We start from the raw sequence: 14131 nt of genomic DNA, 5'->3' as shown, positions 1-14131 counted from the left end.
TCATTTTATAATGTAGACCATGTCTTCACTTTTTAAGTACAGGGTTTCATTCTGAATGTCATGAAATATTTAACATAAATATAGCTATACACAAAGAAAAATACAGCCTTAAACTTTCTCAAGGGAACAGCCCTTATAAACTCAGGAAAGTGAAATCTTGGACAGACTTGGCACAGAGTTTTTGAACATTCCATTTATTCTCCTCCGGAACCTCAAAGGTCCCTTGCACAGTATGGATTTCAAAGTTCAAAAAGACTCCTCTGAAAAGAGTATCAACCCATGTCTATATAACTAATTTTCCCCTGAATTTAACTTAACTAAATCTGTTCAGGGATTTAAGCAACTTGAAAACATCCCCGTAGTCTAATAAGTTTTTAAAAGGAATTTCATGAGACTGCAGAAGAATTTCTAGGCCTTGCTGACACATATTTATAAGTCTGGCACAGGGAACTGTTATAATACACTTATGGGTTCACTCTGCCTGAAATGCCCTGGGGGCCCTCCTAGCACTTTGTGTCAAGACACAGCCTTTCTTCCCTTTCAAAATGTTTTTAGAACTCACCACTTACTTGCTTTGTAACTTTCCTCATTTAACTTCACCAAGGGACCATTCCTTCAACCTTATTCCCCACTTCCATAAAACACTTCACACCTTGTATGAGATAGATGTTCCATCAATGTTAGTATTCCACTATGTGCCTTTCCCTGGAGGGAGCTGGGATGTTGGGTGATGCCTAGCCGTGCTTGGGACTTATTCCTGACTGCACTCACATCACGCCTGACAGAGCTTGGGAGAACCATGTGGGGTCAATCCAGGATTGGCCGTGTGTAAGGCCAAGTACCTTACCCGCTGTACTATTTTATTCATATATACCCTTAGTGCCCAGAAAGTAGATGAATGTCACTTAATCTGTCTCCAAAGCAGTGGCTGAAAACCCTCTCTTCCCTAAAAGGGCATTCCCTTACAAACTCAGTATTATTCCTGTTATTTCAGGATTTCCAGCAACAAACGAGATTCTTCTTGTTTTGTATTACTCTGTTTGGGGACCACACCCGGCAGTGCAGGGCACACATCTGGCAAAGCACTCAGGAATCACTCCTGGAAGTGTTCAGGGGACCATATGGGATGACAGGGATCAAACCAAGTGCCTTAGATCTCTCCAGCCCCAACAAACAGGATTCTTGAAGTCTATGAGCTCCCAGCTTCCCCTGTGGACTACAAACCTCAATGGAAGGTTCTATACTCAATCCCTCTTTTGTGTTACTCAAAGTCATATGAATGGTACTATTTATTTTATTTTATTTTATTATTATTTTTATTTTTTTTCACAAAATGCCAAAGACAAACATACACAGAATCCCCTTCTATACCACTACTCTCTACTGGTGATGTCAACCTCCATCAACCAAAGTAATGAAGTGGGTGGGGGAGGAGGGGAGGTGAAGGGAACAAGAGTCAGGCAGAGGAGTCCTCACCTTAAACTTCAGTATGATGGGGGCTGGAGTGATTGCACAGCGGGTAGGGTGTTTGCCTTCCACCCGGCTGACCCAGGTTCGATTCCCAACATCCCATATGGTCCCCCAAGCACTGCCAGGAGTAATTCCTGAGTGCAGAACCAGGAGTGACCCCTGTGTATCGCCGGGTGTGACCCAAAAAGCAAGAAAAAAAAAACCTCAGTATGATGGATGAAATTCAGCTCTATGGTCTTCTACCAAATTTCCCAACCCTCCTATGTGGATCTTCTGAATATCATCATTCTCAATCCATCATCTCATGAATTCAAAATCCATATCCAACCTCATCCCACCCACGCCAGTAGAGGGAAGAATTAATGAGTATAAGCTAACCTAGTTTACTACTAGCTTTTAGAGTTCCAACCTATCTCTCAAGTCAACTGGCCACTTCTAATCTAAGGCCCAGAAAGGAAACCTGGTTGTTTCTTCTTCGCCACCCAGAACAGACAAAACTAAACCCAAGTCATAAGCTAACCAAGTAACAGGCATACCTTTTGGCTCCTCTCTAGCTAATTCTCTACAGGTAGAACAACTCTAGGCTTTCCTAGACTAGATATATCTCTTAATACACTTTCCAAAATATGTTTATGTATGAAAAGAATATATGCATTTCCCCAAACCTCAATACCACAATATTAATAAAATAATGTGCAGAATACTGGAATACCAGGCACAAATTATTTGTTAAACATATTAACTGATGTTGAAAATTTATTTTTCATCATATTTCTGTTCTACTTGGAGAAATTTTCACTGTTTTGTAACTGTCACTATCATCCCGTTAATCATCGATTACTCAAGCAGGCGCCAGTAGCATCTCCATTTGTCCCAGCCCTGAGAGTTTAGCATCATAAACTTTATGTTCTCTCTCGGCGGATGCAGCATGCCAGCTGGATGTCCTTGGGCATAATAGTGACTCGGTTGGCAGGGAATGTGCAGAGGTTTGTGTCCTCGAAGAGCCCCACCAGGTAGGCCTGCCCGCCTCCTGTAGTGCCATGAGAGCTGAGCTCTGGGAGCACAGGTCGGTCTTGAAGTCCTGCGTGATCTCTCGAACCAGCCGCTGGAACCGCAGCTGGCGGGGCTCGCATAACACCATGGTGTCGGGCCAGCAGAGGTGCTGCTTCTTCATGCCACCCGTGGCTGGTGCGCTCTTGTGGGTCACCTTGGTGGCCAGCTGCTTGCGGGGCACCTTCCCGCCCGTTGACGTGTGCGCCATTTGCTTAGTATAAGCCCTTTCTTCCCAACTCAGCTGGAGACTCCTTCAGGGTTAGGGAAATGAGGCCCATTTTAGCTACTGTTCTCAGCATATTTGGTACATCACGGGTGGCTTGCCAGGCTCTGCCGTGCAGGCTGGATACCCTCAGTAGCTTGCTGCATTTTTGTAACATTGTAGGTAATTAGAGTTATTGAGTTGAGGAGCAATGCATTATAATTTTTTCTATTTAAAAATAGGGCTAGGGCTACTCTTTCTGAAGTCTTGGCCACATTCTGACTCCTAGAATATGTACTATTACTTTTCATATTTCTTAATAAATCCTTCCTATTCTTTAAAAATAATATGGTGGTGGGATTTCTGTTGGAATATTAAATATAATAAATTACTGTGAACAACTTTATAAAAGTAAAATAAAATTTATAAAAATAATAATAATAAATAGACCTGCACTTGATTTTGCGCAGAATGTTTGATTTCTGGAATGGACTTCTACCACTAAGTGGAAGATGCCTATATTTTCCTGGATTCTTTTACCTAAAATTGATCAACAATCTTCTCCCTGGATCTTTCTACTTTGATAGAAGCACAGCAGCTCATCTATTTTCAACTTCTGACTTTGATGCATTGAATTCTTTCTTCCCTCTTCAGATTCCTATTCCCCAACTTCAGCACTCAGGCCATACCTTGGTCACTTAACTTTCTTTCCACTCACCCCTTCTTTCTATCTTTTATTTAAAATTTTACTTTCACTGTAAAAAGATAAAATGAAGAAAAGGCTTATAATAACAAAAACAGTCCCTAGTTTTCATTGCTTTGTTTCCATCCTTAAATTAGCACACTCAGAGACAAATGCTTCATATTTTTCACACTTGCTCTAAATGATTGAGTACCCTAAGAAAAATGCTATTACCTGATTTTTCAGATTAAATTTTATCTTCTACCTTCCTGTTATGGTAAATAAGAATTTTTAACTCCTGCCATCTCTGTACCACCCTCAATATTTCTAAACTAATTTAAATTGAAAATTTTAGTTAGAGCCATACACAGTTTATTAGTAAGACTATTGTTCAGTTATAAACTAAAGAATGAAGAATTATTTATCTCCTTTCTGGTACCAATTTTGGTTTTCCCATATTTCACAACTGCCTCATTTCCTCATTTCTTTTCTCTGATGACCTATCATATTTTAGAGTTACTAAAAAGCCAATGTTTAGTAGCTTTGTACAGTGGGTTTCTGTTGGGATCATATAGTAGTTGGGGGATTTTTGTGGGAAGGTGACACCAAATGTCAGTATCTCGAGATGCTCTCAATAGGGGAATTCAGTTTCCTCCGAGAATGATCTTCCACTATTCCTAGTGGCATACAGAGTGACAAGGCTGCCATGCCAGTGTGCCAGAGAAGCCTAGAAGAACAAAACTGAACCTGGACATTGCACTGTCCAGATATAGGATGTTCTTTAATACTCCAGTTTTCAGTTTTATTTTCACCTTACTATTCTCAGTCCTCAGTCTCCTCAAGTCCAGATGATGCTTTCTGGCTATTTCTCCAGAGATTACCTACGAAGGTGAGGGGAGCTATTCTTAACAAGCTGGGTAAACTTTGTTGGTCTAACTGCCCCTCAGAAAGGCTTTCAATAAATGTCTACTTGCAGCGTCACCCTGCTCCCCTAGGTATTGGTGCCTCTCATTCCTAAGACTTTCTGGAAAATGGTGAGTCAGTTTACTTTCCATATACACCCCTCCTGAGGCACTTGGTTCTGACCTTTTTCTACTCCGTTAAATCACGTCCTGTCTTTCCACCCATTTCCATATTTGTTTCTTGTGGTTATTTGTGTCTCCTTGATTTATCAAAGATGGAACTCATGACTCCTTTCTCATTTTCCCTGTTGTTTGGGGATGGTTTTTCAGAAAAGATGAGTAAGGAACAGAAAGAGAGAGTAGCTACGTCTTTATTCTGACGTCTTGAAACCAGAAGTCTCTGACCTTTCCCATTTTACACATCTTTTATCACACCAAACTCTCTTCTGCCAATTCCTGTCTGATTCATAAATTCTAATTTCCAGACCTTCTGAGAGACTAGTCATCTTACTGTTTTCAGTCATGCAATGTCTGGCTTATTAATGAATTAACAAGTTCTACCAATACCAATATTTGCAGCAATTGGTGTATGCCTATGAATGGGATGTACTGAATGTGTGTATATATGTGTAAACATATAATGGGTGTATATAAAATTAGGAATAAGTTATTCATCAGAGGAGAGACCATTTTTAATTATCAAGTACACTGGTGCTTGCTCTGCTGACTCTCCATTCTCACAATTCTCTTCCTCTAGGAGCTTGATCTCTATGGACAACTCCCCTCCTCCATCTTCACTCACTGCTATACCATCTCCCCTCCTTACCCTTTCCCTGCTCTGTGGCACTTCTGGTGCCATTACAGTCATAGCCCCTGAAATGTAATGAAAATCCTGCTAGTTGGTCCCTTTGAGTTTGCCCTCCCCTGTGCAAATTGTCTAGTAAACTCTCTGGTTATACCCTGTCTGCCACTTGCTTCCTAGTGGGAACACTGATTGACATATGGATAAAAAGATCATTCTTTTTCAGTTCCTGAGTCCTTTTGTTCTACAATTTTTACAAGAGTCATGTCATAAAATGGCTTCTCAGCAACATTTCACACTACTACTCCTCTTTTCTTGAAATATTCTCTTCCTTCACTCTTGCCACACCCTCCTGGTTTCCCTCTTATCTATCTGGCTGCACTTCAGTCCTTCCATCTGTCGAATACTCAGAGTTGCCATAGGTTTGTCCTTAGTTTTCCTAATACTTTCACTTACACTTCACCACTGAATGGTCTCACTCATTCCTATGGCTTCAAACACCAATTACACGCTACATGACCCTCAAAAAGGGTGTCTTGAGTTCAGATCTCTCTCCTGACCTTAAAAAATATCATTTCTGAGTAAGCACTGTAGCACTGTCCTCCCGTTGTTCATCTGATTTGCTCGAGCTGGCACCAGTAACATCTCCATTGTGAGACTTGTTACTGTTTTTGGCATATTGAATATGCCATGGGCAGCTTGCCAGGCTCTGCCGTGAGGGTTGAATATTCTCGGTACCTTGCCGGCCTCTCCAAGAGGGATGGAAGAATCGAACCCAGGTCTGCAACGTGCAAGGCAAATGCCCTACCCGCTGTGCTACTGGAAAATTTCATCTTTTTTTTTTATTATTGAATCACCGTGAGGTACAGTTACAGACTTACAAACTTTTGTGCTTTTGTTTCAGTCATACAATGATCAAGTACCCATCCCTCCACCTGTGCCCATTTTCCACCACCAATGGTCCCAGCATCTCTCCCACCATCCCCACCCCATTCCACCCACTCCACCCCGCCTCTGTTGCAGGGCATTCCCTTTTGCTCTCTCTGTCCTTTGGGGTGTTATGGTTTGCAATAGAGGTATTGAGTGGCCACCATGTTCAGTCTATAGTATACTTTCAGCATGCATCTCCCATCTCGAGCAGGTCCTCCTAGAACCCTGGGTGGTCCCTTCTCTATCTGAGCTGCCTTTTCACCCAGCATGTGAGGCCAGCTTCTACGCTGTGGAGTAATCCTCCTGGTACTTATCTCTACTATTCTTGGGTGTTAGTCTCCCATTCTGTTACTTTACGAGAATTTCATCTTTATGCCCAAATGATTCCTCACATTAACTCCTTCAGCTTTCCTCAAAACTGATTTTTCATTTATATAACTTATTCCAATGAAAAACAAGCCTATAGTCCTTAACTCTTCACTGTCCCCCTATTCCCACACCCAACCAATAATCAAGTCCTGTTGACTCTGTCTAAAATATCTCTCTCTCACTACCACTTCCCTTGACCAAATTGTTATCCTCAAATCTAGATTTTATAACAGTGTCACTCTCCTCTTACTATATCAGTTTTTCTCAACTTTTTCCCCCCAATCATGACTCCTTTCCAAACTTGTTTCCTTCCTGTGGTACCTCTCCCCTACTGGTTGTTAACCTGGTCTCATGCCATAACTCCCATTTATGCAATTTTTGTCAGTGCCCCTGACCCTGGAATATTCTGAGACCCACACCAAGGGCTGTTTGACCCCCCAGATGAGAAAATGTTGGTTTTCCACAGTTCCTGGAATAAAGCCTGAATTTCTCAACATGACTTACCAGGACCAGCATCAATTCTGTTATCTTTCATCCAAATTACTACATGCTCAAGGGACCATACTGAAGTAGTGGGGCTCAAACTGGGATGGGAGTATACACAAGACAAGTACCTAAACTCACGTACCATCTTGCCAACACTTCAACAATTTTTTAAGGCACTGTGATTTAAAATACAATCTGTGATAGGGTTTCATGCATAGAATGTTCTGGGACTATACAAAACTTGAGTGTCACATTATAACATTATGTAAGTTCCAGGTATCAATACTGAAAAATCAACATGTATGTTTACTACTTGCTACTAAAGTCCAATTCTATCCTTCTGTATAGAATTAGCCTCTTTGGGAACAAACAAAACCAGATGTAAACAAACCCCTGAACTCTAACTACAGAACTGATGTTACCAGAGAAGAATAAAAGATAGGGGGGGCCCAATGGACAATAGGAGGTGTAGTGTGGGTAACACATATTTTTAAGAGGTGTAAAATTACTCCTAAAACATCTACAGTCATATAAACCAACATTATCACAATTAAAAATTTTTAAAAGGTAAAGGTAAAGGTAAAGGCCCTCCCGTTGATCATCGATTTGCTCGAGCGGGCCCAGTAACGTCTCCATTGGAGTCTTTGTTGTTACTGTGTCTGGCATAAAAACAGTAAGAGCCTAAACCAACTGCATCATCACTTTTAAAAAAATCTATCCCTTTTGATGTGATTTACCCACCACATTAAAGATAAAAATATGGAAGCATATTTTACTTTCTTTCCTTTGCTTTCTCTCCTTACAAAAACAATAGTAAGTTACTCTCCCCATCCCCATAAGCCATTGCTTATAAAGGACAATTAAGCAGCTTTATTTTTCGTCTCTTCTTCTTAAATATAAAATTTTCAAAGTGAAAGTTTAAATAGGCTTTTTAAAGATTTAGTATGTGATTGACTTTCTCTTGATGCCTAATCTTTTTTCCCAAATTATCTATAAATTTGGCTATGTGCATATACAAGATTAAAAGTACCTATCATAACATTTTATTTGAACCAGAACTCCAACACATTAATTAATCCTGAGCACACCTGCTCAAAGCTGCAAAGTCAGAGATTTATGTGAACTTCTGAAGCTGAGGCTTTCTGACCTCTTTTCAAAACATAATGTTTCTTTCCTTTAAATAGGCACTTGTTCTTTGCAATGCAGTATAAAAATACACATATTTCAATTATTAACCTCCTGGCATAAGCAGAGTGCTATTCTTATTCTGTTCTTTACCGCCTGGTCTTTTCTTATTCTTTTTTTACCCTCTGCTAGTCAAATATTTAATTTAAATTTTTAGGAGAAAATAAGCAAGCTCAACTAGAAGGTCCAAAATTTCTTAAACTCAAGCTTAAGTTAGCTTGTCATCTAGGAATATATGCATGCATGCACTCAAACTTCACACTGAATCTAACAACATTTCAGTACAGTTATTCACAAACCTGTTCAATGTGGGGTGACTACCAGCTGCCTCCCAGTGTTTTATCACAAGCAGGATTTCTCAGGCTACGATGCTTGGCCAGGCAGGCATCCCTAGCAACTAAGACAGAAGTTTTTCAAAGGATGGAATTCTGCTTTTGAGAGCTAGGTATTGATGTTTTTAGAAATAGAGAACCTGTTGAGGCTCACACCATTCCAAATTGGTTACCTTGGATAGGCTCATCCCCAGTACTGTGAGTGTCACCAAGCCAGCGCAACAGACCAAAGCACTGGAACTGGAGAGGCCAGAGCTCGGTGGGATATTTCCATCCACCAGGCAATTCATTCCAGTCAGGTCACTAAGACCAAAGTGTTCCTAAAATTAGAAAGAAAAAACAGTGCTAGTAACTTCAGTGTTGGATTCAAGGAGTAGCAAGGCTCTCTTTCATTTCCCAAGAGAGCAAAAGTCTATCAATGAACTTATTATGCTATTTATAGAAACTACTTGTGCAATTCAATTTAACGGAGACTATACATGAGATTTTATTTAAAGACTCTTGACCACAAGGTATACCAGGTATGAGATTACTTTTTTCTTTGTCCAACAAAAAGTTACTGATTCATTCCCATAAATTGCTTTCAATGATCTTTTTCTTGAATATCAGTTGACCTGAACAAATATGGAAAAATGTTAAGCATTTTTAACTAAACTTCGCAAGTAGCAAGATGAGAAATATATGATTGTTAATGAGGCAGGTTAAATTTTCATGCAACATAGCCCAACATTGTTATTACAAAAGTCAAGCATTAAGTGGTGGCTTGTTTCTATGGGATGTCTTTCTTCAGAAGTTTCCCCCAATCCCAATACTGAAGAAAAAGCATTCCAAACTTTCTCCATTCTGTTTTATTTATAAAAAAAACTTGAGTACCAAAATACTAAAAAAAAAAAAAAAAAAACTTCCCAAGATTACACATAGGAAACTGGGAGTAAGGCCCAGGTTTTCGATTTGGCTGAGAACTTCTCTATTGCAGGCAGAAACCTGGGCCAGCATACTTGTCACTGTGATTTAAGGCAAGTCAACTTTTTGAGTAAATCCAGACTTTTATTTGAATTTATAGATACAATTGAGCCATATGGTAGCTTTCAAGATAGACAAATTACAATTTAGCTACAAATAAGGAAAATACAGACTCTAAAAGAAACAAGAAAACTCTATTTCTACAAGCCCAAAGAAATAATGAAGCTCTGACTCAAAGATGGAAAACTTGTGTTGGAGAGATCATCCCAGCATGGCATGATCATGAACACAGTCAGGAGTGACCAGAAAAAAACATACAAACAGAAAAATAAAGAAGATGAAGAGCAATAATTTACTTTGATGGATATCTAAGACAAAGACACTTGGAATGACAGCATATATGGTTCAGGATTAAAAATGCTTCAAGGGGCTGGAGCAATAGTATAGCAGGTAGGACTTTTGTCTTACACACAGCCCAGGTTCAATCCCTGGCATCCCATATGGTCCCCTGAGCACCGCCAGGAGTAATTTCTGAGTGCAGTGCCAGAAGTAATCCCTGTGCATCGCACCCAAAAAGAAAAAAAAAATGCTTCAAGAGCACTTCTTCCTCAAGGAAACCTACCATAATGCTTGCAAATTTCCCTAACAGGTCAACATCAGGTATAAAATACTCTTCCTTTACATAATCAGGAGCAATCGTGGAAGAGATGTCAAGCTGATGAAACTCCCAGGTACACAGGTCTTCAGGTTGAAAACTCTGGAATCATCTTGGGAGAGGGGTAGCCTGAGTCTCCACCCTGTCAAAGCCCAACCAGCAGCACCCACACCCTACAGCCTCTAGCATACATTACATAATCATTCATTTTGTCAGACATATTATTCTAGGAAAAAATTGTAATAAATCAATTAAAATAACAAAACTATAAATAAAAAACTTTTCCCATTATTTTTGTCTCTTTTGTTTGGGGTTCTCATCTGTCAGTGTTTAGGGATTACTCCCTGCTCAGTGCTCTGAAGATTACTCTAGGGATCACTCCCAGAGATACTCTTAGGGCCATGTGGAAGCAGAGATAAAATCCAAGGCACCCTCATGCAAAGCAAACTCACTAGCCCTTTGAGCCATATCCCCAAGACCCCCGTGATTCTTTGTTCTTTCTTCTCTAAGCTGACAAAATTCATGGCTCATAAAAGATAAAATGTAGTTGGATGTACTTCTCTGCTTGATTTTAAATCATGTGAAAATTTCCCTTTCCAGAAATACAAATTATAAATTAAAACACTGCTGCTGCCAATGTCCTTTCATATGGAATATCAGACAGCATGTTTAAAACAAAGGTCCTTGGACAATGCTATATATTTAACAATAAAATGATCCACAGGGTGTCTTGAATGTGAATCATACTTGCAAACTTATCACATAATGTTTAAATTAAAATGTAGAACAACTTAAAAGAATGTGAGTGGGTTTTGCCAGTTTTGTAGTAGCTCTATCCCAAAGGGAGATAATCCTTGTTCAATTAAATAAAAGTAAAAGTAAAGTAAAGGCCCTCCCGTTGATCGTCGATTTGCTCGAGCGGGCCCAGTAACGTCTCCATTGGAGACTTTGTTGTTACTGTGTCTGGCATATCGAATACTCTCGGTAGCTTGCTGGGCTCTCCGAGAGGGGCGGAGGAATCGAACTCGGGTCCGCCATGTTGGCCGCTTGTAAGGCGAACGCCCTACCGCTATGCTATCATCCTTGAGAACTTTCTGGCATTTGAATTTGAAGAACCCTTGGGAGCTAGAGAGATAGTTTATCAGGTAAGGTGCTTGCCTTGCACGCGAAAATCCAGGTTCAATCCCTGGCACCCCAAATGGTCCCCCAGCACTGCCAGGAGTAATCTCTGAGCACAACTAGGTGTCACACACACAAAAATTTTTTTTGAAGTACCCCAAACAGACTAACATTTAATTACTTTTCTGCCAGAAGTACAAACCTGGTTCTGCTTATTAGTAAGCTGTCAAACTGAAAGAGAAGAATTTAATACCTAAAAAAATTTAAAACAACTTAAAGCAACATGTATTTTTTCCACCTTTTTACACACAACCTACAAAAAAGGCATATAGCCATAAGAAAGATCAAATTGCACGTGTAAGAAAAATGCTTCCAAATACTGAAATCTCACTAATTCAAATGACAAGACAAATAATAATACTGCCAATAACTTTACTTATAAATGACTGCTATATGTCTGGGAGGTCAGAGGGGTGAGGAAGAAAGAAGAAGAACTTTCAAGCCAGAAACATCAGATTTAAGAGTACACGTCCATACATTAGAAATAAATGTGACACAGTTCGGAATTGGACAGGCTAATCATGAGGCTATTCAAGACGAAGTTCCAAAGAGGTAAAAAACACAAGCTCCCTAAAGCATAGGTTAGTTCATTCACTTTTTTTCTGTACAGGCAAAATCCACCTCTTTAATTTCTTTTATAAGATAGATCTAAAATAATCACTGTAATATAGAAGTGAGCTTGAAAATGGCTAAGCTAAGTTTTCTCTTTGCCCTTCATGTTTTTCAAGTAGGAGAAAAATTAAAATATTTATGATTAATTAAATAAATGTGAATGTGAATTACCATTTCTAGCAAAAAAACTTGTACAGATAAATTTCACTACATCTTTTTTTATTCTATCTAAGGTAGTAGTAACAATAGACTACTATTTATCACATGCCTCCATGTTAAATTAATATAGCTAAATAGAGGTCAAATTTCAATCAGGACTGTCTGATGCCAAAGCCCATTAAGAATAGATCTACACGTCCTTCAAATAAAATGTGAACACCACCAGAATGTTTCCTTCAAAAGAAAATTTGAATAAAGTTTTAAAAATCAAGCAGGTGGTTACTGGGTATATCTGACTTATAAACAGATATAAACTTATAAACTGCTTCCCCCTGTGAACATCAGCCAGTAATAGTCATGTCTGCCCCATTCACTAAAATATGGGGATTAGCAATATAGGACAGATATTAATTAGTATTAATTGTTTGTTTGGGGGGGGCCACACCCGGCAGCGCTCAGGGCTTACTCCTGGATCTGTACTCAGGAATCACTCCTGGCAGTGCTCACAGGATCATAAGGGATGCCAAGAATCAAACGCTAGTTGGCTACATGCAAGGCAAGCTCCTGACACATTCTACTGTCTCTCCAGCCCCCCCAGTTAGTATCAAAAGGAGACGAAAAAGACAAAAAAGAAGACTCTTAATATAACACACATCATAATTCCAACTACACCTAAGTGTTGTATAAACCAATTTACCTGAATTCCTTTAAATCCACATAGGAAATAATTATGCCACAGAGGCTTGGTTTTGTCAATTTGAATGTTCTTGACATTAGTCGTAAAGTCCCTGCAAAAGCAAGAGAAACTGTTAAGAGGCCCTATGCAACACAATCCTGGCTGACTGCTGCCATCTTGTGCCAAAACAGTGATACTGAAATCCATCAGCTCAGATTATATACTCCACAGTCTACTTGAAAACAACAAACATTTCCAGCTGCTAAAAGTTGAGTCCTTGTAGTGACTTTGTAACTAAACTACTTCCAACTGTCTCTTTTATGCCCTGAAATAGAGAGTAACCAATAATTTTTAGCATAATATACACCATTTCTTATTTCTTGATGGTCCTTGTTAAACTGGTTGTGAACCACATTAAGACTCATCCTTAGGCCTGCTGTTTGGCACACCTCAAACTGGAGCAGAAGTACTCAAAGCTGTCTTTCCTCACACTCGCTACTCTCCCATCTGACTTTACAATCTATACAGTAGTGGAAAAAAATAGAAAGGAACAAAATAATGTATCGAAATTCATTAAATGGATAAAATTCCATTCATCTATGCTAAATACACATTAATAAATTAGTAAGTGAAAGAGAAGGAAATATTCTCCTTTAGAGAATATTTCTCTAAATATGCTATCGCTCCAGCCCAGCGGGTAGGGCGTTCGCCTTACAAGCGGCCAACATGGCCGACCCGAGTTCGATTCCTCCGCCCCTCTCGGAGAGCCCGGCAAGCTACCGAGAGTATTCGATATGCCAGACACAGTAACAACAAAGTCTCCAATGGAGACGTTACTGGGCCCGCTCGAGCAAATCGACGATCAACGGGAGGGCCTTTACCTTACCTCCTTTAGAGTAAAATGCCAAATAATAGATGGAAAAATACATGATGGGAGTTCTTCAAAAAAGAAAATATTACTTGTCAAAACACCAAAGAGTGCTGCAAATTGTTTGTGGAAAGAATTGTCAATGGAGCAGAGTTCATGTCCAATTCAATCAGCCTATTCAATGGCTGAATAAATAGCAATACTCTTACATTAAGAAAAAAAGAATTGTCAATGGATTGGTATATTTACATAATATAAAATATATCATAATTGAAAATATAATAATTGTCAATTATGATGCTATTGTTAGTGATTTAAAATTGATAGGAAGAAAGATATTCACATAGACTCAAAATATTTCCCCCAACAGACACTTATGACAAAGAAACCTGGAACAGAGGCTGGAGCGATAGTACAGTGGGTACGGCTTTTGCCTTGTATGCAGCCAACCCAGGTTCGAGTCCCGGCATCCCATATGGTCCCCTGAGCACCGCCAGGAGTAATTCCTGAGTACAGACCCAGGAGTAAGCCCTGTGCATCGCTGGGTGGGACCCAAAAATTTTTTTAAAAAAAAGAAACCTAGTACATACCACCCTTACCAAATGA

The 14131-nt window shown here is 39.6% G+C and overlaps 1 protein-coding gene across 1 annotated transcript in view; it reads right to left on the bottom strand.

The window, feature by feature from the left end:
- GALK2 (galactokinase 2) overlaps window positions 1-14131 on the bottom strand; it is a 145269-nt gene that overhangs the window by 112827 nt on the left and 18311 nt on the right. Inside the window, exons 4-5 of the mRNA XM_056135382.1 lie at window positions 12679-12769; window positions 8587-8733 (exon numbers count right to left, since the gene is read on the bottom strand). Of these exons, the coding sequence (XP_055991357.1) occupies window positions 8587-8733; window positions 12679-12769 (238 nt within the window). The remainder of the gene's footprint in view (window positions 1-8586; window positions 8734-12678; window positions 12770-14131) is intronic.

This window comes from Sorex fumeus, unplaced genomic scaffold, assembly GCF_029834395.1.
Source record: "Sorex fumeus unplaced genomic scaffold, SorFum_2.1 ptg000111l, whole genome shotgun sequence".
In the NCBI taxonomy this organism is placed as follows: domain Eukaryota; kingdom Metazoa; phylum Chordata; class Mammalia; order Eulipotyphla; family Soricidae; genus Sorex; species Sorex fumeus.
This window is presented reverse-complemented; position numbering and strand designations above follow the sequence as displayed.